The sequence below is a fragment of the Poecilia latipinna genome, unplaced genomic scaffold, assembly GCF_001443285.1.
Source record: "Poecilia latipinna isolate Pla-1442-1.1 unplaced genomic scaffold, P_latipinna-1.0 Scaffold192, whole genome shotgun sequence".
Lineage (NCBI taxonomy): Eukaryota > Metazoa > Chordata > Actinopteri > Cyprinodontiformes > Poeciliidae > Poecilia > Poecilia latipinna.
In genome coordinates, this window is record NW_015112808.1 from 323,965 (window position 1) to 349,000 (window position 25,036).

General features: G+C 42.1%; 1 protein-coding gene across 13 annotated transcripts in view; it reads left to right on the top strand.

Moving 5' to 3' along the window:
* The window catches only part of auts2a (activator of transcription and developmental regulator AUTS2 a), a 360,916-nt gene that overhangs the window by 269,457 nt on the left and 66,423 nt on the right, over positions 1 to 25,036 (top strand). Inside the window, exon 1 of one of the 13 annotated variants that reach the window (XM_015030782.1) lies at positions 15,463 to 15,749. The exons of the other annotated variants lie outside the window; for them this stretch is intronic. Coding sequence (XP_014886268.1) covers positions 15,738 to 15,749 — 12 coding nt within the window. The 5' untranslated portion in view covers positions 15,463 to 15,737. Of the gene's footprint in view, positions 1 to 15,462; positions 15,750 to 25,036 lie in introns of those variants that run through there. 13 annotated transcript variants of the gene reach the window in all.

The following is a 25,036-nucleotide window of genomic DNA, read 5'->3' on the forward strand; positions in this document are numbered from 1 at the left end:
ACTTCGACTACTAGGCCATTACAAAACTTTTTTTGTGGATGAAGATGTCAATTTCTTTGAGGGAATACCCCAAATAGATTAATAAAGTTATCTAATTAGCTAGTTAGCTAACTACTTATCTAGCTGGCTAGTTAGATAACTACCTATCATTTAGCAGGTATCTACCTAGCTAAGTAGCTAGCTAGAATCTACCTAGGTAGGTAGATAACTAATTATGTAGTTAATTAGTAGTTAATTATCTACCTATCTCCACCTAGCCAGCTATGACAAGCTAGCTATCTTTTTTTTTTTTTACTGTTTATCTTAAGTAAGATTTAAAACAAGATTTTCTGGTTGCTGTTTTTTTATTATTATTATAATTAGGCATTTACTATAATTAAGCAGAATGACAACTTCATAGAGTGGCAGTTTTCTGCTGTAGAGCAGAAATTGTTTCACCACAGCATCAACATCGTCACACCACCACCAGGATGTTTGACTCAACGTAGCATTGGGTTCTTTTCATAAAATGCTGTGTTAGTTTTTTATGTTACAGGATGTACATATTCTAAAAACATTTCCACTTTTGTTCCTTCTTCAGGCGATTGTCTTTTGCTTTTGTTCTCTCCCATGGACGCCATTTTTGCCCAATCTCTTTCCTATTGATGAATCATGAACCTTGAGCATGCAGTACTGCAGTGCATTTGGCCACTTCCAAACCAATCAGTCACAAGTTCCAGCCAGTGAAGTTTAAAGTAGTTTGAGTCAGACAGTTTCTTGGTGCATCTTTGTAATTTACTCTAACAGCAACTAAACTGAGCCGCTCCATGTGAAATAGCTAAATCCACAGCAAGAAACGAACTAAAAAGCAATCCATATAATCTTGAATTCTTGAGAATTGATCTTTGAGTGAATTGAGAGAAAAAAAACGCTGATATTTCTCAACCACACCGGGTACAGTTTGCTTTATTGGACCTGTAGCTAAATATATATATTTATAATAGATCAAATGTAGTCCTGTTTTTCCTTTCTTCCTTTGCACTCAAGTGTTTGTGATGTAAAATTAAAGATACTACATCAACGTTTCGTTGACTTTTCATCGCTTGCTTGCACATCCCTTTACCACGGTTTACCCCTTGTATTTATTTGTTGTTTGCGCTGCCGTTAATGTGGAACAGAAGTGTGAAACCGTGTTAATTCAGATTTCTTGCTGATGTATAACCAACATCTATTCTCGATGCAAATGAGCCACCAAGTTTGCTATTTAAATGGGAGCAAAATGGAATGTGTGCTCGCAGGCATGCTGAGGGAAGACGTGGAGAGCAAAGAGGGAAATGAGAGCAGCATACAAACAAGCCATTATTAAACACATTTCTTCTTTAAGCTGCTTTTTGAAGAGCATCGAGCCTAGAGCACTTTAAATTGCCAAAAAAACAAGCTCTTTTTCTTGCGCTTTGAAATCAGAAGGTGAGATCGGCGCGGGATAAAAAAAAAAAAACAAAAAAAACTGTGCACACAGGAAAGCAGAAGGATGCTTTATTTGTTTACCATGCGGCAGGCCGAAGGCGATGGTGGGGCTCCTCTTCATCCACAGGAGAGCTCCTGTTTGGCGGCGGCGCCGATGCACCGCGCCGCCTCCCACCAGCGTCACGCACAGCGCCATCTGCTAGGACCTGTTGGCTTGTTTGTTTTCCAGAGCAAACAGCAAATCACTTCTTTCCTGTTCCTGCTTTTTACCATATGCCACAGCCTGTGTATCAGAGCGAGGCATGTATATTAATGAAGTTAATCAAAGATGCGCACACAGGCACATCTGCCGGGGGAATTTTTTTCGAATGATTGCACCCGCTGGTTGATTCATCACATCGCCACCTTGATATGCCACCGAAACCACCTCTTGGTTCAGGTGTGAGCACTGGAAATGTATATATATATATATGTATATATTTATATATAGTTCCATACTTCAGCCTAATATTTGTTATAAACATTATGTACTAGAGAGAATAAACATTTAGCATGTTAGTCAGAAGTACGGCTGTGTGGAACGGCGATCAGCAGCGTAACAAGATGAACATCAGTGCCTGTTGTAAGCTTGAGTTTCCGGTGTCAGTGTAATTAGTGTCTATGTTAAACAGCAGGAATCACATCCCTGTGCAGATGGTAAATGATCCTGCTGTCTCAAACCCTCAGAGCTTGTCAGGTACACACGGAGGGATGTCGTTTCAAAAATATCCCCCTAACCTTGGATGCAGGGTTTAATTACATCTTTTGATGAGACGCGTAGTTAATTAATTAACTGGCCTGTGAGTAACTTCTGCCATGCTTCAGCCATTTAAAAAAAATAAATAAAAACGTGTCCTGTCCAGCAGTGTGGCACTCAGATCTGTTGGCTTAGTGCCAAAGTGAGACTCAACAAATTTGCTATCACAAGCTGAGCGTTACGGCTTTCGTCATGATGCTCCACTTAATGTACAGCTCTGGAAAAAATTAAGAGACCACTTAAAACAATCAGCTTCTCTAGTTTTACTTTTTATAGGTAAAATGAACATTGTTCAAGGATTTCCCCAGAAAACTTGCTCGGGAGTCATTCATCCAGCGGCCCGTTGTGTTTTTGAGTTAAAAAATGTTTAAAGTTGACACGAAATTTTAAAATATCACTTTATAATTATGTGTTGTTGGAAGATTAATATCTGAATACCAACTATCAAGTCTTAAAAAAATGCAAACATTAAAAAATAAAAAACTTAAGCAATTTTAAGTCTGGTGGGGGCACAAATTAAGCTCGGTGGCCCGCCAGGCTTATAATACACTGGGGGGAAGCCCTGTTGTTCTTCTATTCTGTGAACTACTGACATGTCTCCGAAATTCCAAGGAAAAAATTTTGCATTTATCTGCAGAAAAGGAGAAATGGTCAAAATAACAAAAAAGATACAGTGCTTCCAGACCTCAAATAACGCAAAGAAAACAAGTTCATATTCATTTAGAAACAACAATACTCCTGTTTTAACTCAGGAAGACTTCAGAAATCAATAATTGGTGGAATGACCATCAGGTTTTAAATGGGATTCAGTGCAATGGTCTATTTTTTTTTTCCAGAGCTCTACATACTGTATATAGGAAACTTTCTTGTAAATTGCTTTGGATTTTATTTTATTTTTTCAAATGTAACACAGATAATATCAACTTTATTAAAATGGCTCATCAGCCTTTTGCAACCAATTTCAAATCTCTGATATATTACAAATCCAGTTTAAGAACAGTAATATAGAGGGACAGAAAAATACCACCTTCCTGCATAAAGCGTTTCACACGGCAAATAATTCACAAACATAAAACAGGATTCACTGGAAAAATCTGAAATAATTAGCTGCTGAAAATGTCACTCCAGACACCACCCTGTTTACTTTCACTTTAGAGATTTTCTGCAGTTTTTTCCAATAGTAGATCTGTTTACTAAAGTACTTTAAAGTAAGAGTGAACATATAACTGTTCCTTTCTGTCGTCGTCTGTTCCCCGCTCTCTACATAAAATGTGCCATCATTGCTTGACGGCTGCCCTGCGTGTGTTGATTTGTTTCTACTTAGTGCATAATTACACTTGTGGCTTTTCTGAGAGGAATGTAATTTGATTGTTCTGCCTGTCACTCAGTATTAAAAGAGACAAATATGAAATGACATGTTTGAGGTTGCTTGATTACTGGCCTTGGTTTGACATAATTGAGGACATATTTTATGAAACTCGGCTCTGTGGCTTTTGATCCCTACCTTGCCAGCTTCTCGACCACATAATACGTCTCAGAGCGAGTGGTCGGTCTGGCTTTGGACCCGAGTTTTGTTTTCATGCAGCGTCAGTGTTTTGTTTTGTTTTTTTCTGTCTTGATATTTCTAACAAGGCTGTTGCTGTCCTGTCCGCTCCAATAAAACTCTGTTCAAATACAGACGTGGATTCAGAGGGCTTACGGCTCAGTGCTGGACCCACGTGTATGCGCCTCGGGCTGTGTCATGCATCATTGCCAACATGATGCCTACAGGAGACAGAGAAAAGAAAAAGAACCCACTGTAGATCAGCCTATCAAGGCCTAACCCCACTCCTAGGTATATCAGAGGCATGAAAGGATGTACTTTCTGTGTATCTGGAGGTGTCCTCCTGGGCTCTTGTTGATGAGTCAGTCGAAGGGTTGGCAGGTGTCCAGGAGGCAGTTTTAGCAGCCCTCAAGCCCCACAAAGAAACAAACCGATCTCCTCCCACCACCACGGGTGGCTCCGGCCAGCAGTTTAGCTGAAGGCGATGCCCCGATCAAGCACGGTTGTGGGCTAACATCCTCCACTCACGCAGGGATGTTCTGTGTGCTGCAGCCTGGAATACTGACCTTTCAGCACCTTCGCTGATGGGTTTCTACTTTGACAGCACGTTATTTTAGCAACAACTCTATCCAGTTCCCTGAGCCATGATCGACAAGTGTCTGCGGGTTGCTTCTCTGTGGTGCTTTATCTTCAAGTTATCACAATTTTCTGAGTTTAACTGCATTGGAAAAGAAGCTTTACTGTGACAGAACACTTGAAGCTGTGATGGACACAGAGAGGTTGCACTTGTTTATTATTTAAGGCTCACTGGAAGCAAAAAAATTTGGGTAACACTTTATTTGAAGGGGTGTGCATAAGACTGACATGACATAACATCTGTCATGAACATAAAGAGGTCTTTATGGATGTTTACAACAGTTGTCATGAAGTGCCGATCGGTAAATAATGACACTTTATGACAACAGTCAGACATTCATAAAGACTCATTCATGTTCATGACAGATGTTATGTCAGTCTTATGCACAGCCCTTCAAATAAAGTGTTACCGACATTTGTATAAATGCAGTTTTGTGAAAAGGCATCTGCTGCCTGTAAAGCCACGTTCTGTTCTTGGGCTTAAGTTCACAACCGAATGCCCGCATGGCGTCCTTCGAGATTTTCTGGCACAGGGCAGAATTAAGAGTTTTGGCAATTTCGGCAAGTTGTCCAGGTTCTGAAAGCATAAACAAGGCCATCAGTTGTTCTTCTCATGAAGTGTGATGTTTGCACCCGACGTCATGAGAGGTTCCACTTTTGTTTTGTCAATCTACCAAAAAGTCTTGAGGATGGTCAAGACTTTTTCTGGAAAACATGAGATGGGGCCTGTGCAGTGAAGCAGTTGGCAGCACTGTTGCCTTCCAGCATCAATGTCTTAGGTTTGAATCTTTCTGCTTGTGAGTTTGCATGCCAGTGTGGTGTGCATGTGTGTGTGTGTGTGTGTGTGTGTGTGTGTGTGTACCAGAGTGACTGGCGACATGCCCAGGGTGTACCCTACTTCTCGTCCAATGACCATTGGAGATAGGCACCAAACAATACAGCTATGGAGCGACGGATGGATGCGAAGCGGGTCTCTGTGTTCTCGGTTATTTTCGGTCAGCAGCGGTTTTGGCCGTGGAACTCGGATGCCGTTTTTGCTCAGTCAGTTGAGGTCGACCACTGAAGGTTCACCACTGTTCTGTGTTTTCTCCATTTATAGATGGTTTTTCTCACCATGGGTCATTTAAGTCCCAGAGCCTTAGAAATAGTTTCTGGATAGATGTCAGTAACTTTATTTCTCGACTTTTCTTTAATTTCTTTACACTGGGGAACGATGTGTTTCTTATAAGATCCCTTAGCCTACTTCCTGCTGTCAGATAGGTCCTGTTTACAGGATTCCTTAATTCTATAAGTGGTTAACAGGCAACAAAATAGCCTGTTAACAATAGTTTGATGATCTGAAACAAAAATAGGAGAAATTTCTAACATTTTCTGCAAACATACATACACACATTGTTTAAAATGTATCACTTTCAATTCATCCATCTATATTCTATGTGAACAAGCTTATTCGGTTAACCACTCAGTGTGATTGATGCCTGAAATCACCTTACCAAGCTGTCTGACCCCTGTTGAACCCGCCTGCTTGATAAAAGCCTGAAGGCAGGAGGTGGATGACATAAACCCCACACCTTTGCCCTCATGCTGTCCCTTAGTGCTGACCTCCACCCCCATGATCAGCATCTCAGCCCAGTTTGTCTGCAGCAGCTCTGCACCCCCTCAGGCCAACCTGCACACCGAATCAACCAGCTTGGAGAAATCCAAGGCCAGGCCATGGGTCGCCACGAGGCAGACCGTTCCACATTTCCAGGATCATCTCTACCGAGACCAAGGCCCATTTGTTTAGCTGGACATTATCGGCTCCTGAGGCTTCTACAAGATGATGCTAAGAAAAGAGGAAGTTAATATGGACTATTCAAATGTAGTTGGATTCTTGCTGACTATGATCAGCAAGAAGCTTCACAAAAGCATAAATATGATAGTATTATTATTAATAGGGGTGCACCAATAAATTTGCAGGCCTTGATTTCCTTAATTTTGGATGATCGGCGGCCAGCTGATATTTAAGGGGACAACACACGGAGGCAACATCACCCGTTCTTCATTCATTTCAAATGGAACTTGCACGATGAGTTGACAACTGCTTGCCTTTCCATCCATGTGACATTTTGAGCTCGTACATGTGGATATGCACACGTCAGATAAATTGTTCAACTTTCAACAATGTTGCTGCCGTTGCTATAGCATCCTGTGAGTTGGGTTGACCTCAAGTGCCAGAAAACTGTCACATGTTGCTGTTGTTCATCGCTTCCTGTGCCTCGAGCCCATTACATGTGAAACCAATCCTTTCCACCAATCCCATCTACCTCCACAAAGGTGTGAAAATCAGTCACTTTCCCGTTTTGCTCTACCTTGAGAGAGGGCTGAGTCACAGAACTGACCACAAGATTACGTCTGACGCCATTTTAGCAACTTTGTTCTTTTATTTAGCGACTTTTTAAACAAAACAAAATCAGAATCAGCAGGTCATACTTTTTAAACATTGGTGATGGCGGGACAGAAAACTGCTATCAGTTCATCCCTAATTATAATTTACAGTTTGTTAGTCTAAATTCAGTTGAAATTATGCTTTTCCTTATTGCTTTAGACTTGGACAGTTTTGTGTAACATTTGAGTAAAGTACGTATTTCCATCATATCCTGTGATGGACTGGCGGCCTGTTCAGGGCGTACCCCTCACCTCACACCAATAACTGCCGGACACAGGCGCTAGCTGTCCCATGACCCTGCGAAGTCAAGCAGGTAAAGGCAGTGGATGAGTGCTTCCATCTCCTAAAAACAAAAGTTGTACATCAGTGTTTCTTCATAAGATAAAAGCAACAGGTTGCTACATTTTCCGATTCTGCCAAATTCTTTGTGCCTCATTATTGTTCAGCGATTTCGGTTTACAACCTGATCGTCTTTTATAAGCATATTGTTTCAGGAAATTAACTCGAGGCTCTTTTTAACACGGTGGTTAAGGCTCATTAAGCAGCCCAGATGGTGCTTTCTGGTGTCATGCTAATAATAGCTCAGTGTTTTTTGCTCCGATCGCCCTGAAGGCCTTTGTCCCTCTCTCCTCACATCTTCTCTCTGTCGCACATGCTGCAGCTCACACCCTTCTGCCCCCTTTGCTTTGACAGGATGAGCTGAACAATAACCACGCGCCAGCTGATGCATGATCCATGGGTTTGACCCACTAACCCCCACGTACATTGTTACAACCTGTTTACACTGTGGAAATTGACAAATGTTTTCATGAGCCCTTTCCACCGGCCTCATATTTCTGACCCGACGCGCTTCATTGTGCACCTTCTCGCTTCTCGCGAAACTACTCCATCCTTTCTACCTTGTTAGCTGTGAATTGCGCGGAAGGGCTGCAGATGAGGACAAGCGAGAGATCGCAGGCGGCAGAAAGAGCGCATTGGTATTCTTCCCACGCTCTTAGACATTACGAGGGCATCAAGGTGCAAATATGAGTCAGACAGCTCTCATAATGAAAGAATCGAGACGCATTATGAAATAAGTGGAAGTGACCAATGAAGAGAGACGCCGCGCTAGCTGCTTTGAATTCCAATTACGCCAACCCTGCAGAGAGCGAGGCGCCTTTTAATGTCTCATGAGCCGCTGTGGGGCTTAGATACGAGAGCAGAGTCTCGCATAAGAGTCGGCATTGCAGAGGTTGGCTGGCAGGGTCACACCGAGTAGACTCTACCCTCTCTGCAGCATCAGAACGGGGGAGACGAACAGGACACTTGTCCAATAAATGAACGCACAGCAGCTATTCAGCTACAACGCCCCCAGATACCCGCGGCAACCCCACTGAGGGGCAGCGGCGGGGGGTGGGGGGATGAAAGGAAGCGACGAGGACCTCCGCGGACGAGAAAGTGGATTATCTCATGAAGGGAAATCAATTAGAACGTTCCGCCGGACTGTGAACATTTATTCATTTAGCTTGACCGCTATTGAATTTCCACGATGGGCTTTGACTGATCGGGGGGTGCAGGGGGAAGGGATCAGAGTTAATGGCGATTGTTCTGCACTCCTCCAAATGTATTATCTGCCTCATTCAGAGGGAGACACTTCATCAAACCGGAGAGAACCCTGCGGCCCATTGATGGATGGGCTTTGTGTGGGGTTTGAAGAAAAAAAAGATGAAGCATGGGCCGTTTGGGTTGGGGTTGAGGGAGGGAGAACTGGTGTATAGGGATGGGGATGGTAGAGGGGGTGTCACAGATGTCCAGTCCTTTGAAAGAAAATTAAACAAGTACCTCATTAGCCAACGCTTCAGTGCTCCCTGGAGGTGGCCACTGAGCCAGGCTTTTTAATGAGCTGGGAACTTAAACGCTGCCAAAGTTTACCCCGGCCTCGCCTTTCTCTGTTAGGCCACTGGGAAGAGACCTAACCCCCACCCCCTCAAACACACACACACACACACACCATCAACCCCTGGACTCCCTTTTACCCCCTTTCGCTCTTGCCCCAGCCCTCCTCCTCTCCTATTGAGGGCCGCTCATGCAGAGGAGAGAGAGGCACCACGCTGATTCCCTGCCTTTCAGCTCCGGAGAGAGGGGGATAATGCTGTTTTTGTACCACGCATCCAGAGGAATTATGTGCGCTAATTTGATTAGGGGAAGATTTGATTAACTGGAAAATGAGGGCTTTGCTTAGACTTTCACACGCTTAATTTATCCCCTTGCAAAGCAGACGCAACATTGTGTCATGAAACTCAGAAGGCATGCGAGAGAGCCCATTCACCGGCTAGATGGCCCTTTCAGACGCAACAATATCTAGGACCGCCACGGTTCAAATTGGGATAATCAGTTTAGGGCTTTTCGCCTGGCCTCAGAATACAAATTGCATTTGGCATTAACGGTGAAAAGGTTCAAAGGATAATGAGATTAATGTAGCAGGGAATTGAGCTAAGGCAGAAATTTTCTTTAGGAGAAAATGCTAAAGTAGTGGCGTTGTTGCACAAGGTGGAGCTCTTCTTTTCTTTTTTTTTCCTTCTTCTTATGACTTATGTTTATGTGCGGCTGTGGTTGCTAGGAGATTATGATAATACTCTCGCTGCAAATGTCAATCAAAGATACAGTGTGTCAAACACAGTGTAAAAATACTAGAGATTGTTGCAGCTTTTACCACTTATGCACTCTAGACACATTTACATGTCTTTGCAAAGCAAAAAGGCTTTTTATATATATATATATATATATATATTATCATTCGGCGCTGCTTTGAATTCATTTGGTGGTTTTCACTTGTGCCTGTGATCCCTTTGTACACTCTGAAATGGCCACAGGGACTGAAGGAGGTGGATGCTTTGCTTTCACTCTTTTTACCATGCAGCCATGAAGGTCATATTACTGCGCGGTGATGATTACATTTGAATGAAAAGCGACTTCTTCTGGGAGAGAGGAGGGGAAAAAAGAGCCACAGGCAGGCTTGATCTGTTTCTCTGATCTCAAACCCCGACACTGTGTGACCTTCCCCTCTGTCTGCCTCCATCTTTGCTTTGCTCTCCTCTATTTTAAACAAATAGCTCTGTTATTTTACACAAGGATTGTCTGGATTACCTTTTAATAAGAGCTTAGCCACTCTTCGGCAGCACATCATCCCCGTCCCAGAGCACGGTTAGCCAATAGCCGCCCCGCCCAGAATTATCCACAGCAAACGAAAGGCTTGCGTTCCTTTGAGATCTTAGAAACGACTTCAGTTTTTTATGGGGTTTTTTGTCACAGTTCCAGTGTGGAAGCTTTGACTGTCTGAAAGCCAAGAATTTATCTTAAAAAAAAAAAAAAAAAAGGGGGAGAGTGAGATGGGAAGAGAGAAGCGGAAGCCCGAACAGATGAGCTGTCTCCTGTTGGACTTAACTCCGTCTTCCCCATCTGTTCACCCCCGTTTTAATTAAATCTACAGAGATGAAGATTTTTTTCTCTCTCATGCCACCTTCTCGGCTTCCTTCCTCGCTCCCATGCCCGTACTTGAGCGAAGGTGGAGTGACGCCAGCGTCCACTCCATCTCCCAACCTTGCTGCCAGCTGCTAATGAGACCAAGCCAAGGTGGCATGACAATGTTGCCAGCCATTATGAGCTGATAATGAGGAGCATTGGAGTGAAGGCCCCGGCTCGGGCTTCCTGCCATCAGCGACAGCAGCCTTCATCCTGTCCACACAGGGACATGCAGATATTCGTGAACACATACAGCTGCACTGCAAAAGTATTCGCACTGATTTTGTCATGTTACAACCACAGACTTTAATGATTTTCTTTTCTTTTTTTTTAATGGTGCTTAATTATTAACTGGAAGAATAAAGGATAATTGTTTTCAGTATTTTTTTTATTAGTAAAAATCTGAAAAGTTTGGCATGCATTTGCCTTCAGTATTCCTAAGTGTAAGCACAAGCTGCGTTTCTACTGGTCATAAAATTGCACAATCTGACATTTTGAAAGTAAATTTAGCTTAATGGAAACAAGAAAATTTCAATAAAACTTGTTTTTCACTAAAAGATTTTGGCGGTATGATTAGACGTGTTTTTCTGGCCATATCGAAATTGGTTTATTTTTGCAAAACTGCAATGGGAGCGCTTTTTTCACATCACACGAGTCAGATGATCAACAACAGGATGTTACCGCTGGCGCAAACCACGAAGAAGAAGACAACAGGAAGTAGTTGGAGGAGCGTGGCATGTTTTTTAATGAATTATTGTGTGAACAAAACTTACTCATGTATGATTTTAGCTGGTTTTCTTATTTAATAGAACCACCACAATGGCTAACTTGTGTGTTTTTTGTTTGTTGTTGTTGTTTTGTTTTTTGGCATATTGACAAACTTGCGGGCATTTGTAATTGGAAATACAGCTACTGTCTTTCTTGGCTTTGGACAGCTAGAGACATTTTTTTTCTCATTCTTCTTTGTGGAACAGTTGAAGTTTGGATGAAAGGTGTTTGTGAATATGAGTTTCATCTCAGCACAGATTCTTTAAATCCAGAATAACATTCATTAAGGTTTATTATTGTAACATCACAACATGTGAAATAAGAGAAAAATATAATCTGCAAGTGATATAGCCTAAAAAAAAAACATAAATAAAAAATATTAAGGAAAAATAAAGATAACCGTACAAGAAGAGGCAATAGGGCTTATATAGTCTCCACCCAAATATTATTCAAAACAATATAACATAATCCAGCAATACAATCCTTCATCAGTTGGTCATAACTCTATAAAATACAAAATAAAAACGCACCCACAAAGTGTTAATGGGAATTTAAATGGAACATGTAACAAAGGAAAAGTGACGATCGCAGTTCTTCACGTACAGTTTTAGCACGGCTCGTAGCATAACACAAAATAACCACATTTATAGAGCTACCTTCAAACCAGTGTTCTATGTACAACTTTTTATTATTTCCCTCCCACCTTCTTCATCTTCCTCTGTGACCTGCGCTCCCTCTGAACCCAGTGCCTGTTCCTGAACTCGCCCACTGAAACGAGGTGATGCCGACCAAAACCAGCTCAACACTTAGCATGGCCTTACGTTTCAGTTTCTTCCAAGATGCTCGCTTCCACACCCACTCTTTTTCTTTAGTTTTTTTTTTTTTTTTTTTTTTTTTTTTCCCTACCATCAAATAGCATTACCTTCATTTGATAATGCACCTAACACCCACCCACTCACAAGAGCAAATAGCCACCTCGTGCATCTCGGTGCTCTTCAGCGCCTCGTCCTCCATTTAGTATCATTTTCTCTTCCTGTCCGTGGTCTTAGCTTTTAAAGTGGACCTCTCATCCTCCCTGGCTCTGAAGTGCAGTCATCTGCCTTTTTTCCCCCTGTTGTCTCACCAGCCTACGCCAAACAGCTCTTTGCGCCACGGAGAGGCTGACGCTCACTTAGCACCGGAGCTGCTATCACTTCATTTGCATGGTAGGAGAGTGTGGCGGCACTTTAAGCGGCGTAAACGCTTGCCGTTAGCGGCACAGATACCAGAAGGGCCGGCGGTTTTTAGCAGCGCCCCAGGTTATGAACAATAACGTCACACCTCTCGAGCCGAGGCCACACTTTTCACTCGGGCTGAGAAAGCAAACGCGGCAACATTATGAGGTGTGGGAAAAGACAGGACTCTTTTTTGTTGTTGTTTGTTTTATTTTCCCCTCCAGGTTGGGATTTGAAGTGCTTCGTTTCACAGCTAGTGTAGCCAGAAATTTATAGTTAAAAAAAAAAAACAGCATCAGAAAAATAGTTTGATGTTTAATTAAAAGGAGGCAAAAAATATAATCATGAGACATTTTGTACTAGAATGAAGGTTTCTGTCTTTTCCTCTTTCCATTCTTTCTGCTCTTTGCTAAATCTAATCTAATACAAGCGTTCATTGATATTGATATTCACACGAGTTCGACAGATTCTTTCTGCGTATCATTTTTTTTCTCACTAAAATGTTTCAAAACATCAAACAAATCAGACTAAGATATATATAAATACAAAATGAATGCGCTTTGGAACAATGATTTACTTTTTTCAGGGGGAAAAAGATACCCAGTCTAGCTCTATAGAACCTGGATTGTTTACATGAAATAAACAAAGGATTTGTCATTCAAATCACTGGGGCTCTTCGAGGAATCGTTGCAGCTCTATCTTCCACACTTCAGTGAAAAGATGCAGCTGCAATCCATCCATCAATCCATTTTCTGCACCCATCACAAAGGGCCCAAGATATTAAAAGGCTATGTTATTTTTTTTTTTATCAAGTCTGTCTGATGCTCTGCAAATGCGCTTGTCAGCCTGTGACTTTATCTGTTAAAGCATGTCTAAGTAGTGTGTGGCTGAGTTTTGGACGCTCGATAGGAAAAGAAACGGTAAAAAAAAAATGACAGACAAGATTCAAACCATTTGTAAACTCCGTAAGGATGGTGTGACTGGCTAACCGTTAGCCACTAACTAAGCTAAAGTTAGCATTTGATTAGCATTGACTATCCATGTTAACTGGGGGGGTTTCTCACAGTTTTCTAACATGTTTAATCAGTTGTTCTTAACCTAAATTGTCAACTTTAAGATTGATGATTCAAACTTAACGTTGATCATTCTACAATGAGCAGAGATTCTCTAAAACACAACATGAAGCATGAAAATGCCCTGATTGTATTTAATACACATAAAGGGACTTCTAGCATTGTGCTCTTTTTATGTTTTGGTATTAGGACCATAGATTGAGACAAGCATAGAAACTGCAACAGCTAACCCAAAGCTATGGAAGCAAAAGCTAACCCAAAGCAATAGAAACAATAGCTAAGCCAAAGCAATAGAAGAAATAGCTAAACCAAAGCTATGGAAGCAATAGCTTCCTTTGCTTTGGAATGGTAGTCAGCGCAACACTGGGTCATTTTCAACATTATACCAAAAAAAGTAGTGAACTAACACTTCAGCGACCCCTCGCTGCAAACAGCCCTACCAAGAGGATGAAGCTATAGCTGCACGCCTACCGCTGTCTCTTTGATCCACCTGGAGGGCAGGATATTCTGTGTTTACGCTGAGGATGTGCTGGAGGCTCTGAGCTGTATGGAGGCTCTGCTTTGGGTGAAAAAGGGGAAGGTGAGGGCAGCATTGTTTTATATCGAGGGAGACTGTTTTTAAGTCTATATAGTCGGCCCTTCCGAACTTTATCACTTCAAGAGATATAAAATCTGAAAGTATCACTGGTGTCTGTCTTGAATTTCCCAACCTTCATGAATTTCAGAGGAATTATTGTGGGGGAGCTTATATAGTCGTAGTCAACAGATCATTGCTTATGTGAGGCTCGTTTTACAGTTTCAGTTTACGGTTTGTATCACTGGGCTCTGCTGGGTTTAACATTTGGAAGAAGAAGATATGAATAATGGAAACATTGTGTTAAACTGGGCTCCTAAATTGTTAGATTGTTGAGATTTTCTGTGTAAAAGTTCACCTGATGGGAATGTCTGGAACACATTCCCTGTACGTCTGCTGTTTTCAGTTCTAGAGAGAAACTAATCAGTCAGTCTGGGATTTGAATAGGCCAAGTTTCAGAAGGGTTTATCAGAAGGTCAGATAGAAAATAAATTGTAATAGCTTTTCCTTTAGTTGTTTTTTTTTAAAGGAGTTAATTTAAAGTAGCTAATTTAAAGAATCTCCCACCACGTTTGGCCTATAAAGGCTTCAGACAACGACCTACTTTGAGGCATAACTGGTGATTTATCACATTTCTGCTGGATTCAAAAGCAGTGCTTTTCCCCCCCACTGTTGCAATCACTAGAAGTAAAACAAATTGTTATCAGTCCAGATTGGAATCAACAGGTCAGACTTTAAAGAAAACTGCAGCCTTATCACTGCATCTTCACTCAAATCGGTTTTGTTTTCCAGTCAATAATGTTTCACACCCCTCCCCTCCCTCTGATGTCTTATCCAAAGTGGGTAATTGACAACAACAGCAGCGTGAAGTCCAAACCCGAAGCCTTCTTCTTGCTTTAAATCTTTCCTCGTGTAGAAAGAAGCCCAGATTTAAAGCAAACACGCTGCGTCCAAGGAGCTTCCACACACATCGGGATTCATTGAATCTTCAGTCGACTGTTCTAGTCTAGTCATCAGTAAAAGGCCTTGGCTGGGATTTGGGGAGTGCAGCTGCACTTGTGTGTGTGTGTGTGTGTGTGTGTGTGTGTGTGTGTGTTTCTCTGTGTAAATGAGTTCCAGATAGCTTTAGAGGAGGGTTTTACTTGTAGGCGAGGCTGAGCCCATGGCACAGCCAGAACAGGTTGAGTTTCAAAGGGGCTTATCAGAGGAATTAGGCAAGTCTTTGGAGTTTGAGCAGGGCCTAATTCCCGCTGACCTTTCCCTGGCTCGAGTTTGACTTTTTGTGGTGATCAGCAAGTGCTCTAACAAGCTTTTCCGTCTGTGTGGCTGGGGATTACTGTGGAACTGCCGTGCCCTCCCCTGCACTCACAAGAAGCCATCTGTGGTAAAGGGAGATTAGGTGAGGGAGTGAGAACAGACAAGAGAGAGGGAGAGAGAGAGACTGAACAGAAGTAGGCAATAGCCTGAAGGGGCATTGTCATGCCTGTCTGTGTGCTGGGGAGGATTCTGCGCTTGTCAGAGTCTTCCTTTGTCACAAATTGGTATGTTTTGTTCTGCTATTTTAACCTGCCAAGAATGGGCAACCCTACGGGTCAGTAATGTTCCAGTGATCGTGGACATTTGAGGGGTTTTTTCATGTTTTTTTTTTTTTTTAATTAAATGGAAGTATCTTATTTAGTGGAATATTTCCTTGGGATTAAACTCACTGTCTCTTCGATGCTGAGGCGAGAAATTAGCATTGGATAACAAAGGCTCTTGATGGTGTCTGAGGTAAGGCTGCACTTTCTTTCATCGCTGATTTCAATCATTTTTCACAGCAGCTGCTGAATGTAAATTCAGGTGCTAGAACTTCTCCCCGATGGCTTTCTGACTTCTGCTCTACGACTTACCGTTGGTTTTTTTGACTATCACATTATTAAGTGATAGTCCTTTTAATTTTAAAACAGGAAGACAAGGCAATTCAAAGAAAAAGTGTGTTCTTTATTCAGCCTTAATATTCCTTTTTTGTGTTCCAACACAACAAGATGCAAATGAGACGTCATCTGATTGCATTAATTATATTTCCGGAGATGATCTCCGTTCAGCAACCCCTGCTGTGCTAACAATTGAAATGATTGCATTTAATCAGTGCACTTTTGAATTAATTATGGAAACAGAGAATGTCACATCACTTATAATTAGGCAGTAGATGGCTTGTTGACTAAATGGAAAAAGATAGCTGTGCCTGTTTTGCTCATTATGCGAGGATTTAAAGTACTTAAAAATATTAGCACTTCTCCTGAGGTCGTGTTTAATTGGGATTGTATTGAAAGTTAATTGTCAGTTGGCTGTTCTTGCCATCAGCTGCTGCTACTACCTAAATATGTATACATATATAAAAAAGAAAAACTATACTTAATTCATCCTTGTTGTGTATCTTTCTTTCACTTTTGTTATATCCTCACAGGACAGGCGTTTTTAAATGTCAGATCTTTTTTTAGTCTGCTACTCAGTTAGGTCAGAGTGACCAGACAATTTCTAAGAGACACTTTGCTGCTGCATTAAGAGAGCAGCTGAGGTGTTAGCCATGACATTGTATGATGTTGGAAACAAAGTTTACAGACAGAAAAAGAACTGTAAATGTAAGGCTTTTCTGCATACGAACAACTTGACACACATTGAAATGCAGCCTGACTTATCAACAAGTCATATCAAAACCGAGAACAAACTAACAAGCTAATGTAAACGTGGAGCTTTAGCAAACTGCTACACTAGAAAAACACTTTCCGTGGAAGCAAAAACGAGATTGTTGAATGCTTTAGTTGCGTTGAGACGCTTATGTCTTCTGAAATAAATTACAAAAGCTGTGATATCGTCTGATACAATTATCAGATTATAGCAGCGTTTCTAATTAAGTTAGTTAAACAACGTGTCAAGGTTGATACTGCAGTTCCATGAACGTCTTTGGTAAGAGAATTAAACGGGAAACAACGTATGATGAGCAATTCTTACCGAGCTTCAACTTGGTAGACATTAATTATTCTGTAAGAATATGCCAAGACAAAAAAAGATCTGTATAGGCGAAAAATGGGAACCAGCAGTTGAGGCCTTTTAAAGATTGGTAATCAGCCAGAAAACACTAATTGGTGCACCCCCAATCTAAACACAAATTGAACTGAATTGAACTGAAATTATGTTTTAAGATTTGCTTATCCAGTTCTTATTTGTAGATGCATATCTGTACTTCTACTATCGATGATATTAGCTGCATTTCCACTTGAGAAGATAAATACGCACTTTCGGATTTTGAAAGTAATTTAACTTAATGGAAATTAAAATAAAAACTCATTTTTTGATGAAAAGTTTTGGTGCTAGGATGAGGTTTTTATTTTAATTCGTTTTATTTCTCAAAACTGCAACGGAAACACTTTTTTCGTTTCGTGAGTCACATGATCAACAACCGGATGTTGCCGCTGGTGCAAACCACGACGGCAGGAAGTAGCTGGAGGACGATGTATTTTAATGACTTTTTGCATGAACAAACTTATTCACATGCAAAAATCGCGCCTCTCAAACCACAATTGCGACATTGTTCTTTTTCGACATTAGCGAAAAGTCAGGAAACGTTTGCGTGCATTTTTATTGGAAATATAGCCGGTGTCAGAACACGGAAAAAGAGAAGCCCTGTCCCTTTAAGAGCGGGCACAAGACTAGAAAGAAAAGAGCCTGATCAGGATCATCATGCAGGAGTCATCCTGGTAGCCTCTCCTCCCTCTCCACTGCATTATCATAAAAAGTGATTTAGGCCTGATTGATGCAAATGGCCCTCTGTTCTTTTTCTATCATTAACGGGTCCTTCGCCGTGGCCACAGGCGGTGATTAAAGCTGTCATTTCCAGCTACTCATTAAAGGAGAGCACTGGGCCGTGGGAGGGATTCAAGGCGGGGGAGGAAGGGTGGGAGACGGATAAAGAAGGTGGAGGAATAGGGCTTTTTTTTATTTCTGAAGAATTGCTATTTAGCAGAACAACCTTTAAAAAAAGAAAAAAAAATCATATCTATTTATTTATTTATTTGTGTGGTGTGTACAGATGGCAAAAAAAAACAAAAAAAAACTTCATTACAAGATCTTTTATGATTCCCTGAATGGTGTTTAAGTAGCATGCCAGTAAAGCTGCTTATTTCAAGGTAAAGACAAAATAAAGAAAACAAACCTAGAGTAGGGTTAAAATGGAAGATACTACACAGTTTGCATTCAGTCTCAGATTTAGTGCTGAATTAGAAAAAGTTGTGATGCAGAGATTGTGTGAGGGAAAAAAATCAATCTAGCTTTATTTCATATTTTAATGTTGCTGCAGGCTTGGGGATCATGAACAGTTTGCTCAAATAAAAGGGAAAGTGTTCAGGAACAATCCCAGATACCGAAGTGCGTCTCCAGCCTCCCCTCGGGTTCTGGCAAAAGACATTACTGTGTGACTCACACTTACACTTGAACATGATCGGGAGTGTGTTTGTGTGCTGATAGGCCCCCATTGCACTCTAATGGGGGGGATGTTCTTGCCTGTGAGGTAGTGAGATGTGAAGCTCCAGCTGAGCTGTCCTCTGCAGGGGTCTTTGGTACCACCATGTCCTGGAGCCCTGCTCTAATGGCCATAGGTGCCCTCGCTGTTACTGTGACCAGCAGGCACGTCTCTCCACGGACACACACCACCCCAAACCTCCATCTGCTCCACATACACCCCCGACACCGCCTTAATCTTTCACTACAACTCCAGATAGCATGCTGGGATTCTGGTCAGGGCTGCACATGGCTTAGAGCAATAGGACTGGGGATTTGGGGGATTGGAGACCACAATAGGTTGGAGAAGATATGCTTTCTAAGTGGCTCAGCTCTGAGGCACTAAGCTTCAATCAGATGTGTCCATCGGGGATCAAAATTGTGCAGAAAATGCTTCCTGGCATTAAGATGTGATATTTTTCCAGTCCCAGGCTACAGGGAAACACGATGGTGTTAGCTTCTTTGTGTAGCAGGAGTTGAAGCCTCTTACTGCTGCCACAGTATCTGCTGCTAATGTAGAGATTTCACCTGGTTGAACCAAAATGAGCATGGAGGTCAGATTTCAAACTGCCTTTAGTGTGCTGTATAGTAGGCTGTAGCGCAGCTAGCTGCAGCTAGCTGTAGAACAATTAGCTGCAGTTCACTTACGGCAAATAAAAAGACATGCCTTTTTTTCCTCAATGTCTGAAGTTTAAATCAAGTCAAACTTCTCTTGTTTTAGATTAGTTAGAATTACAGAAGAAAGATTTTATTTGTTAAATGCCACAATAATGAGGAAGAGAATATATGTCAGATATTTATTATTGTCTGCAAAATCAGAAGAGTACGTATGACTTGGGTCAAACATTTTTGGTTTCCTTCCACAAGCTTCTCACAACAGTTTGCTGTAATTCTGGCCCATTCCTCCAGACAGAACTTGAACCGCCGTCAGGTTTGTCGGCTGCCTTGCTAACGCGCACATTTTTACATATAGCCACAAATTCTCTTGAAATCAGGACCAAAACATTAGCCTGGACCTTAAATCACTTTGTAAACACTTTGTCTGCATACTTGGTCATTGCTCTCTCTCAATGTCTTGCAGCCAAAATGTCTCAACATATTGAAAAAGTGTTGTTTTTTTTAAACAATACTGAGCACGGTTCGTTTCGAGTCGTCTTCCCTGAGGAGCACACTCCGCTCTGTTGTTGTATCTGTTCGTTTTGGCCTTTTATCATACATTCAGCAATAGGGGGAGGTGTTGCATTGCTTTGTAGCCTTATTTTTACTCCTGTTGTATCCGACTATCAGGACAGACAACATGAATTCACCTGTGCATTCTTAGACATCCCCAAGAACAAGGTGACTTTACTCTTGTGTCTCTTGTAAATATCCATTAGGAGCAATTAGCTTCCAGATGAAACGTCTGATAATCACTTGCCTAATGCGGACATATTTCACCTTATTGTACACCCAGCATTAGTGGGTTATTGTAACGTCGCCATCCGCTCTGCGGCAAACAGCAAATTTAGCTTTTCCATATTAATTGTTGTTAGCTGACACAGCCACGCTCCTTCCCTGTAATTGAAAAGAGTAAAGGTCCATTCTGCTCTTTGTAACCCTCACAGAGTTGGATCTATTTTTAAAAAGCGTCATTTTGAAACAAAACTCTCTGTGCTCAGACCCAACACAGTCTCCTACCTGCATTTATTAACCATTAAAGCAAACATTTACTTATATGGAGAGTGATGCTATAATTGCCTGTTCATGAGCAATGTGTAGGCACATGTGCATTTATGAAGAAAAAGCCCATCACTATTGTCTGTTGGGGGTCTAATGGTGCAATTAATTCAGTTTCTTCTGTTCAGAAGACTTAAGAAAAATTGATGTTCTCTTTTTTTCACCCCCCTCCCCTTCCTGCTGGCGCTCTAAAGTGGTTCTAATGAAGAAGATAAAGTGGTTCCTTGGGTGTCTCCTTGGCTCCCAGCAGTCAGCTCGGATGACATTATTCTTGTGCAGCTGGATGGAGCCAGCGGTCTACCTTCTCCGTGGCTCCATGTTGACAAGCCTGGAGCTCCCTCCCAGGGCCGCTGTAATGAGGAGGACTGTATTTTTTATTTTTTTTCCTGTCCCAGAAGGCCTAGAACTGGCTTTACCATCGATAAACGAGGAAATGGAAGGGTAGAAATAAGCACCCAGTTGCCCATCTGCAGCTTGGACCCCACCTAAGCACGGATTATGTCATACGTCACATCATCCCGCCGCTGCGGCTCCGGCCTCCTCTGCAGCCGGCCTAAGCCCTCCAGGTGCCCAGACAGCTGACAGTGGCATTATCGCTGCAGAATACGCCTCCGGGGCTCGTCTCCCCAGGGAACGCTGCGCCTGCAGATTGCGATGCCAGTCGCGGGGAGGGGCTGACAGGGTCTTTATGACTAGACACTCTCCCTAAGGAGCACTAGGGAATAAATTAGCATGGCCACAACCCTTTTGGCATAATGTGATTGGACATGAGGGAGGAGGCCCCACCCCGCCGTTCCTCCCAGAGGACGGATACACTCAGTTCTCCACCTTATCTTTGTTGAGCATTAAAATACATGATTGCACCTCCAGGGCACGCAGCAAAAAAAAAAAAGAAAAAAACAGGTCCTTTGTGTGCGCTCCTCTCAGCATCCATTGGGTAATCATAGATCATAAAGTCCGCAGATGAGCCACTGCGACCTGAAAGGAGACAGTTGCTTTTATTGTCTTTGTAGGCGTTTGTGCTGCTAGGATCATTGTAGGCAGAGAACCAAAAGGAAGGAGTACATTTTATGGGTGCACTGATTGCAATTTTCTGGCCGATCATCGGTTATCAATCTTTAAAATGGCTGAGCTGCCGATTTTGATTTTGGCTGTTTTTTTTTGTTTTGTTTTTTTGTCTGAAATGTTGCTAGTTATAGCAAGAAGGTGGACGAGGTGGCACCAGTGAGCTGGTGGGTGCGTCTATCAGTCGAACCTTTTTCAAAAAGACGACAGCAGTTGATTTTAAGACCTTTGCTTATGTAGATAAGACATATACAATCAGCTTCACGTGGAAGGTATCGGCCAATATTCAGGAATTCAGGGTCGATTTATCGGCGCATGCATAGTAAATTTCAATTAAAAAAATCTCAGGAATTTCATAGGAAAACATTTTAGAGTTTCAAAAGTTTCAAATTAGCTAGAAAACACTAAAAGAATTTAAATGAATCTCAGAAATTTTCTAAAAAAAAGTTGAAAATTTTCCACTTTTGAAACTCAGAAATTTTCACATTCTTGTCTCGACACTTTCTGAGTTTAAACTCAAACTTTCTGAGCGTTTTTGTGGTGACATTTCTTCTTTTTTTCTATGAACTGCGCCGTCGTATTTTTGAGAGCCAAACGCGTTCTTACAGAGAGAGGGAGGAGCGGTGGATGAGAGTGGCTTAGTGGAAGATGCGCAGCCCTCAGGAGGTGCAGCTTCTTAACCTCGGCCTGCACGGTCTGATAAGAATGTTTCTTTATTGTCGGCTGGAGAGCAATGCAGACTTGCTAAAGGCTATAAAAACGAGCTTTGCCGCTCGGTCCTTATCAAGGGATTTCATCACCCTGTTAGGTATTGAAGCAAAGTCTCTTATGGCTATGAAAGCTCTGAACAGTGCTCAACCATCAAACAATCCAATAAACGCACGTCTTTGTTTTTGTGCTTTTACGTCGTAACGTAGCGACCCGACGGTATGTGGGTTTTTTTTTTTTTTTAATCAATACAAATCCCTTCCAGAATGATACTGTCTGTGACCTCCACCTAATATTACAGAAACAGTTTTGCAGGAATTCGCCACAGTCTCCTCCAGCTGGTTCTAATGGAAGTCAAGCTCCCATCTGCCAGCGATTACCGCCACGGACCGTGCCCGGAGCTTTGCCGACAGTCGCTTTTTGATTAGCAATTATCCTGGAAAAAAAAGAAAAGAAAAGAAAGAAAGGCAAGTGGAGGGAAAACTCAGACGCTCAGAAGAACACAGCTCCAACCTGTTTTTCTACCAAGCAAGAAAATTCTGTCAGGGCAGGCAGAGGTTGCTGCGGTTCACCGGGGTCCTCGGCACCAGTTGGCTTTGATTCCCCCGTGCCGCCCAGATGTTCGGATCTGGCTCTGCGTTGGCCCATATGGTTCCACTTACTCTCCGGGGGAGGAAAATAAATGGTTTGTTTTTCTATTGTGGCCTCTCTCATTACGCACTTATAAAACCAGCTTTTGAAGATTAGAAACTTGTGCCTGAGTTGAGGCAGATATAAGCTGGCATGTTAGCCTGGAATGTGTGGCTTTTCCTTCAGCCTCCTTTTCCTGGATTCTGTTTTTGTGCAAACAGGAAAACGGATTAGCAGCTCTGGAGATCATCGCGTATTCACTCCGGCTGGATTTTACAGTGGCTTGCAAACCTATTGGCACCCTGTGTGCTTTTATTTTTTATCATTTTGTCACTCTACAGTTGTGTCCCATTTTTTATTTTTACTAATAAAATACCTGAAAAGTGTGGCATGTAGTTGCTGTGTTATGGTAGTTTCTTTCACACATACCATCATACTGAATTTTTCTTACAAAGCCCATATTTAATAAATTGAAGTTGATGGCTGTAATGCAGGGGTGTCCAAAGTACGGCTCGGGGACCATTTGTGGCCCTTGGACTGACTTTGAGTGGCCCCTAACTGTAATTAGAGAATGATACGAATTTGATCCATCCAGCACAGGCGTTTGATCCGGATCAAGACTTTTTGTTTCTAATCAGGATAAAATTATGTTAAGTACAACACAAAGTGCTTGTTTTTTATAGCTAAACTTTTATAATAATTAGAACTACGGCTCTTCAGAGACTTTAGCTGAAAAGACAAGTTTGCCACGTCCAAAGCAACTTTTATTTTATTTATTGAACTTGGCTAAATATCCCGCTCTTATAAATCAGAGTAAAGTTGTTCAGTCGAGCCCAAAATAATTTGAAACTAGAGCTGTGGATCAACAATAACCAACACCAACAATCTACTACTTTATTTGCTTGATTACATGACAAAAAGTGTGGACACTCCTGCTGTAATGTAGCAAAATGTAATATTCAGCTTCAGTCTTTTGTCCCATATAACTAAAATATATTTCGGAGTAGTAAAATGAATAATAAATATGGTTAACCTTCATTTACTACCAATTCTGAGCTTTAGTAATCTGTACAGTGTAAAAATCAATATTTCTTAGCAGCTATTTGCTATTTCTTAGCAAACAGAACAGAAGATATTTCTGTTCTGTTTGTTTACTGGATTACCATCACACCACCTGGTTTCTGTTTCTCCCCGTTGACCCCTTGACCTCCCCTGGTCTTATCTCCCACTCACCAAGTCAAAGCATTTCACCTCTGCTTTCCTTCTAAACTAATGCTTTCAAGTTCCTCATCACTGACAACAGTTTTGTTTTACTCCTGAGTCTTCCTGCCCGTGTCCGATAACCGGATCCCAGCTCCCTCTGCTCTCCGGAGCACTGAGAGAGGAGCTGGTCTTGGACAGCAGGTGTTCCCCAGCCTGGCCGGCCCTGACCTTTCAAGGGTTAGTCATCTGTCAGTGCATGTCAGGCCCAGAAGTGAGACTGGGGTCAGCCTTCTAACCGAGAGGTCACCCACCATGCCTGAATGAAAGGAAGAAGTGACGAGCTAAAGATGAGGGTTTTGCTCACCTTGAACTTTCTTGTAGTTTTTTTTTTTTTTTTTGTAACAACAGCACATCCGGCTGCTTCTCTTTGGGTTTTTGTCACAGTTGTCCTTCACTCGTGAAAGAAATTGCCTGGGAGAAAAAAAAAAAAAACAGGAGAAAAACAAGCCAGTGTTATTCTTCACACTTTTTGTCTGACACCACAACAGGACTCCACGGAATGTGGGTGTTTCCTGGAGTACTGCTGCAGGCAACGTTGTGCAAATCAATAAAACTCTACATCCACACAAACATGGGAATCCAAGACAGTGTGTTGCAGATTTGAAGCAAAACAAAACAAAAACAAACAAAAGAGAAAAGAAAAGAAAAGCCAAACTCTGGCTCTGATAGTTTCCGTTGCGCAAACTTGACAACTCCGCTCTCAGACTGGATCGCTTTGTCGGAAGCGGCAGCGGATGCACGCAGCCCGTCTTCATTAAACGTTCTTTAATTGGCTTGGATGGGAATAATCTTTCCATCTTTCCGAGCTCCGACGTTGGCAGACGGGCAAACGCAGCGGCGTTGCCGATCTGTCAAAACGTCAGCGGGATCTCAGGAATGAAAGCGACACATGCCGGCGAGTTGTTCGACACAATGTACAAATACTCCACATCACACATCGGCGAAAAGGCCTGTCAGAAAACTGTTTGAAGGAAATTAGAGTTTAGGTAAACACAACTGTCGTGTGCGGCGCTCCTCAGAACACTTTCTTCCTTTTCTTGTGTTGTTTAAAAGACCCTGAGCTCCGGATTCAGGCACGCTTCCATTCATCACTTGGCCCGTCTGCCGCTGTTGGCGCAACGCTGACAGTATCTTCAAAC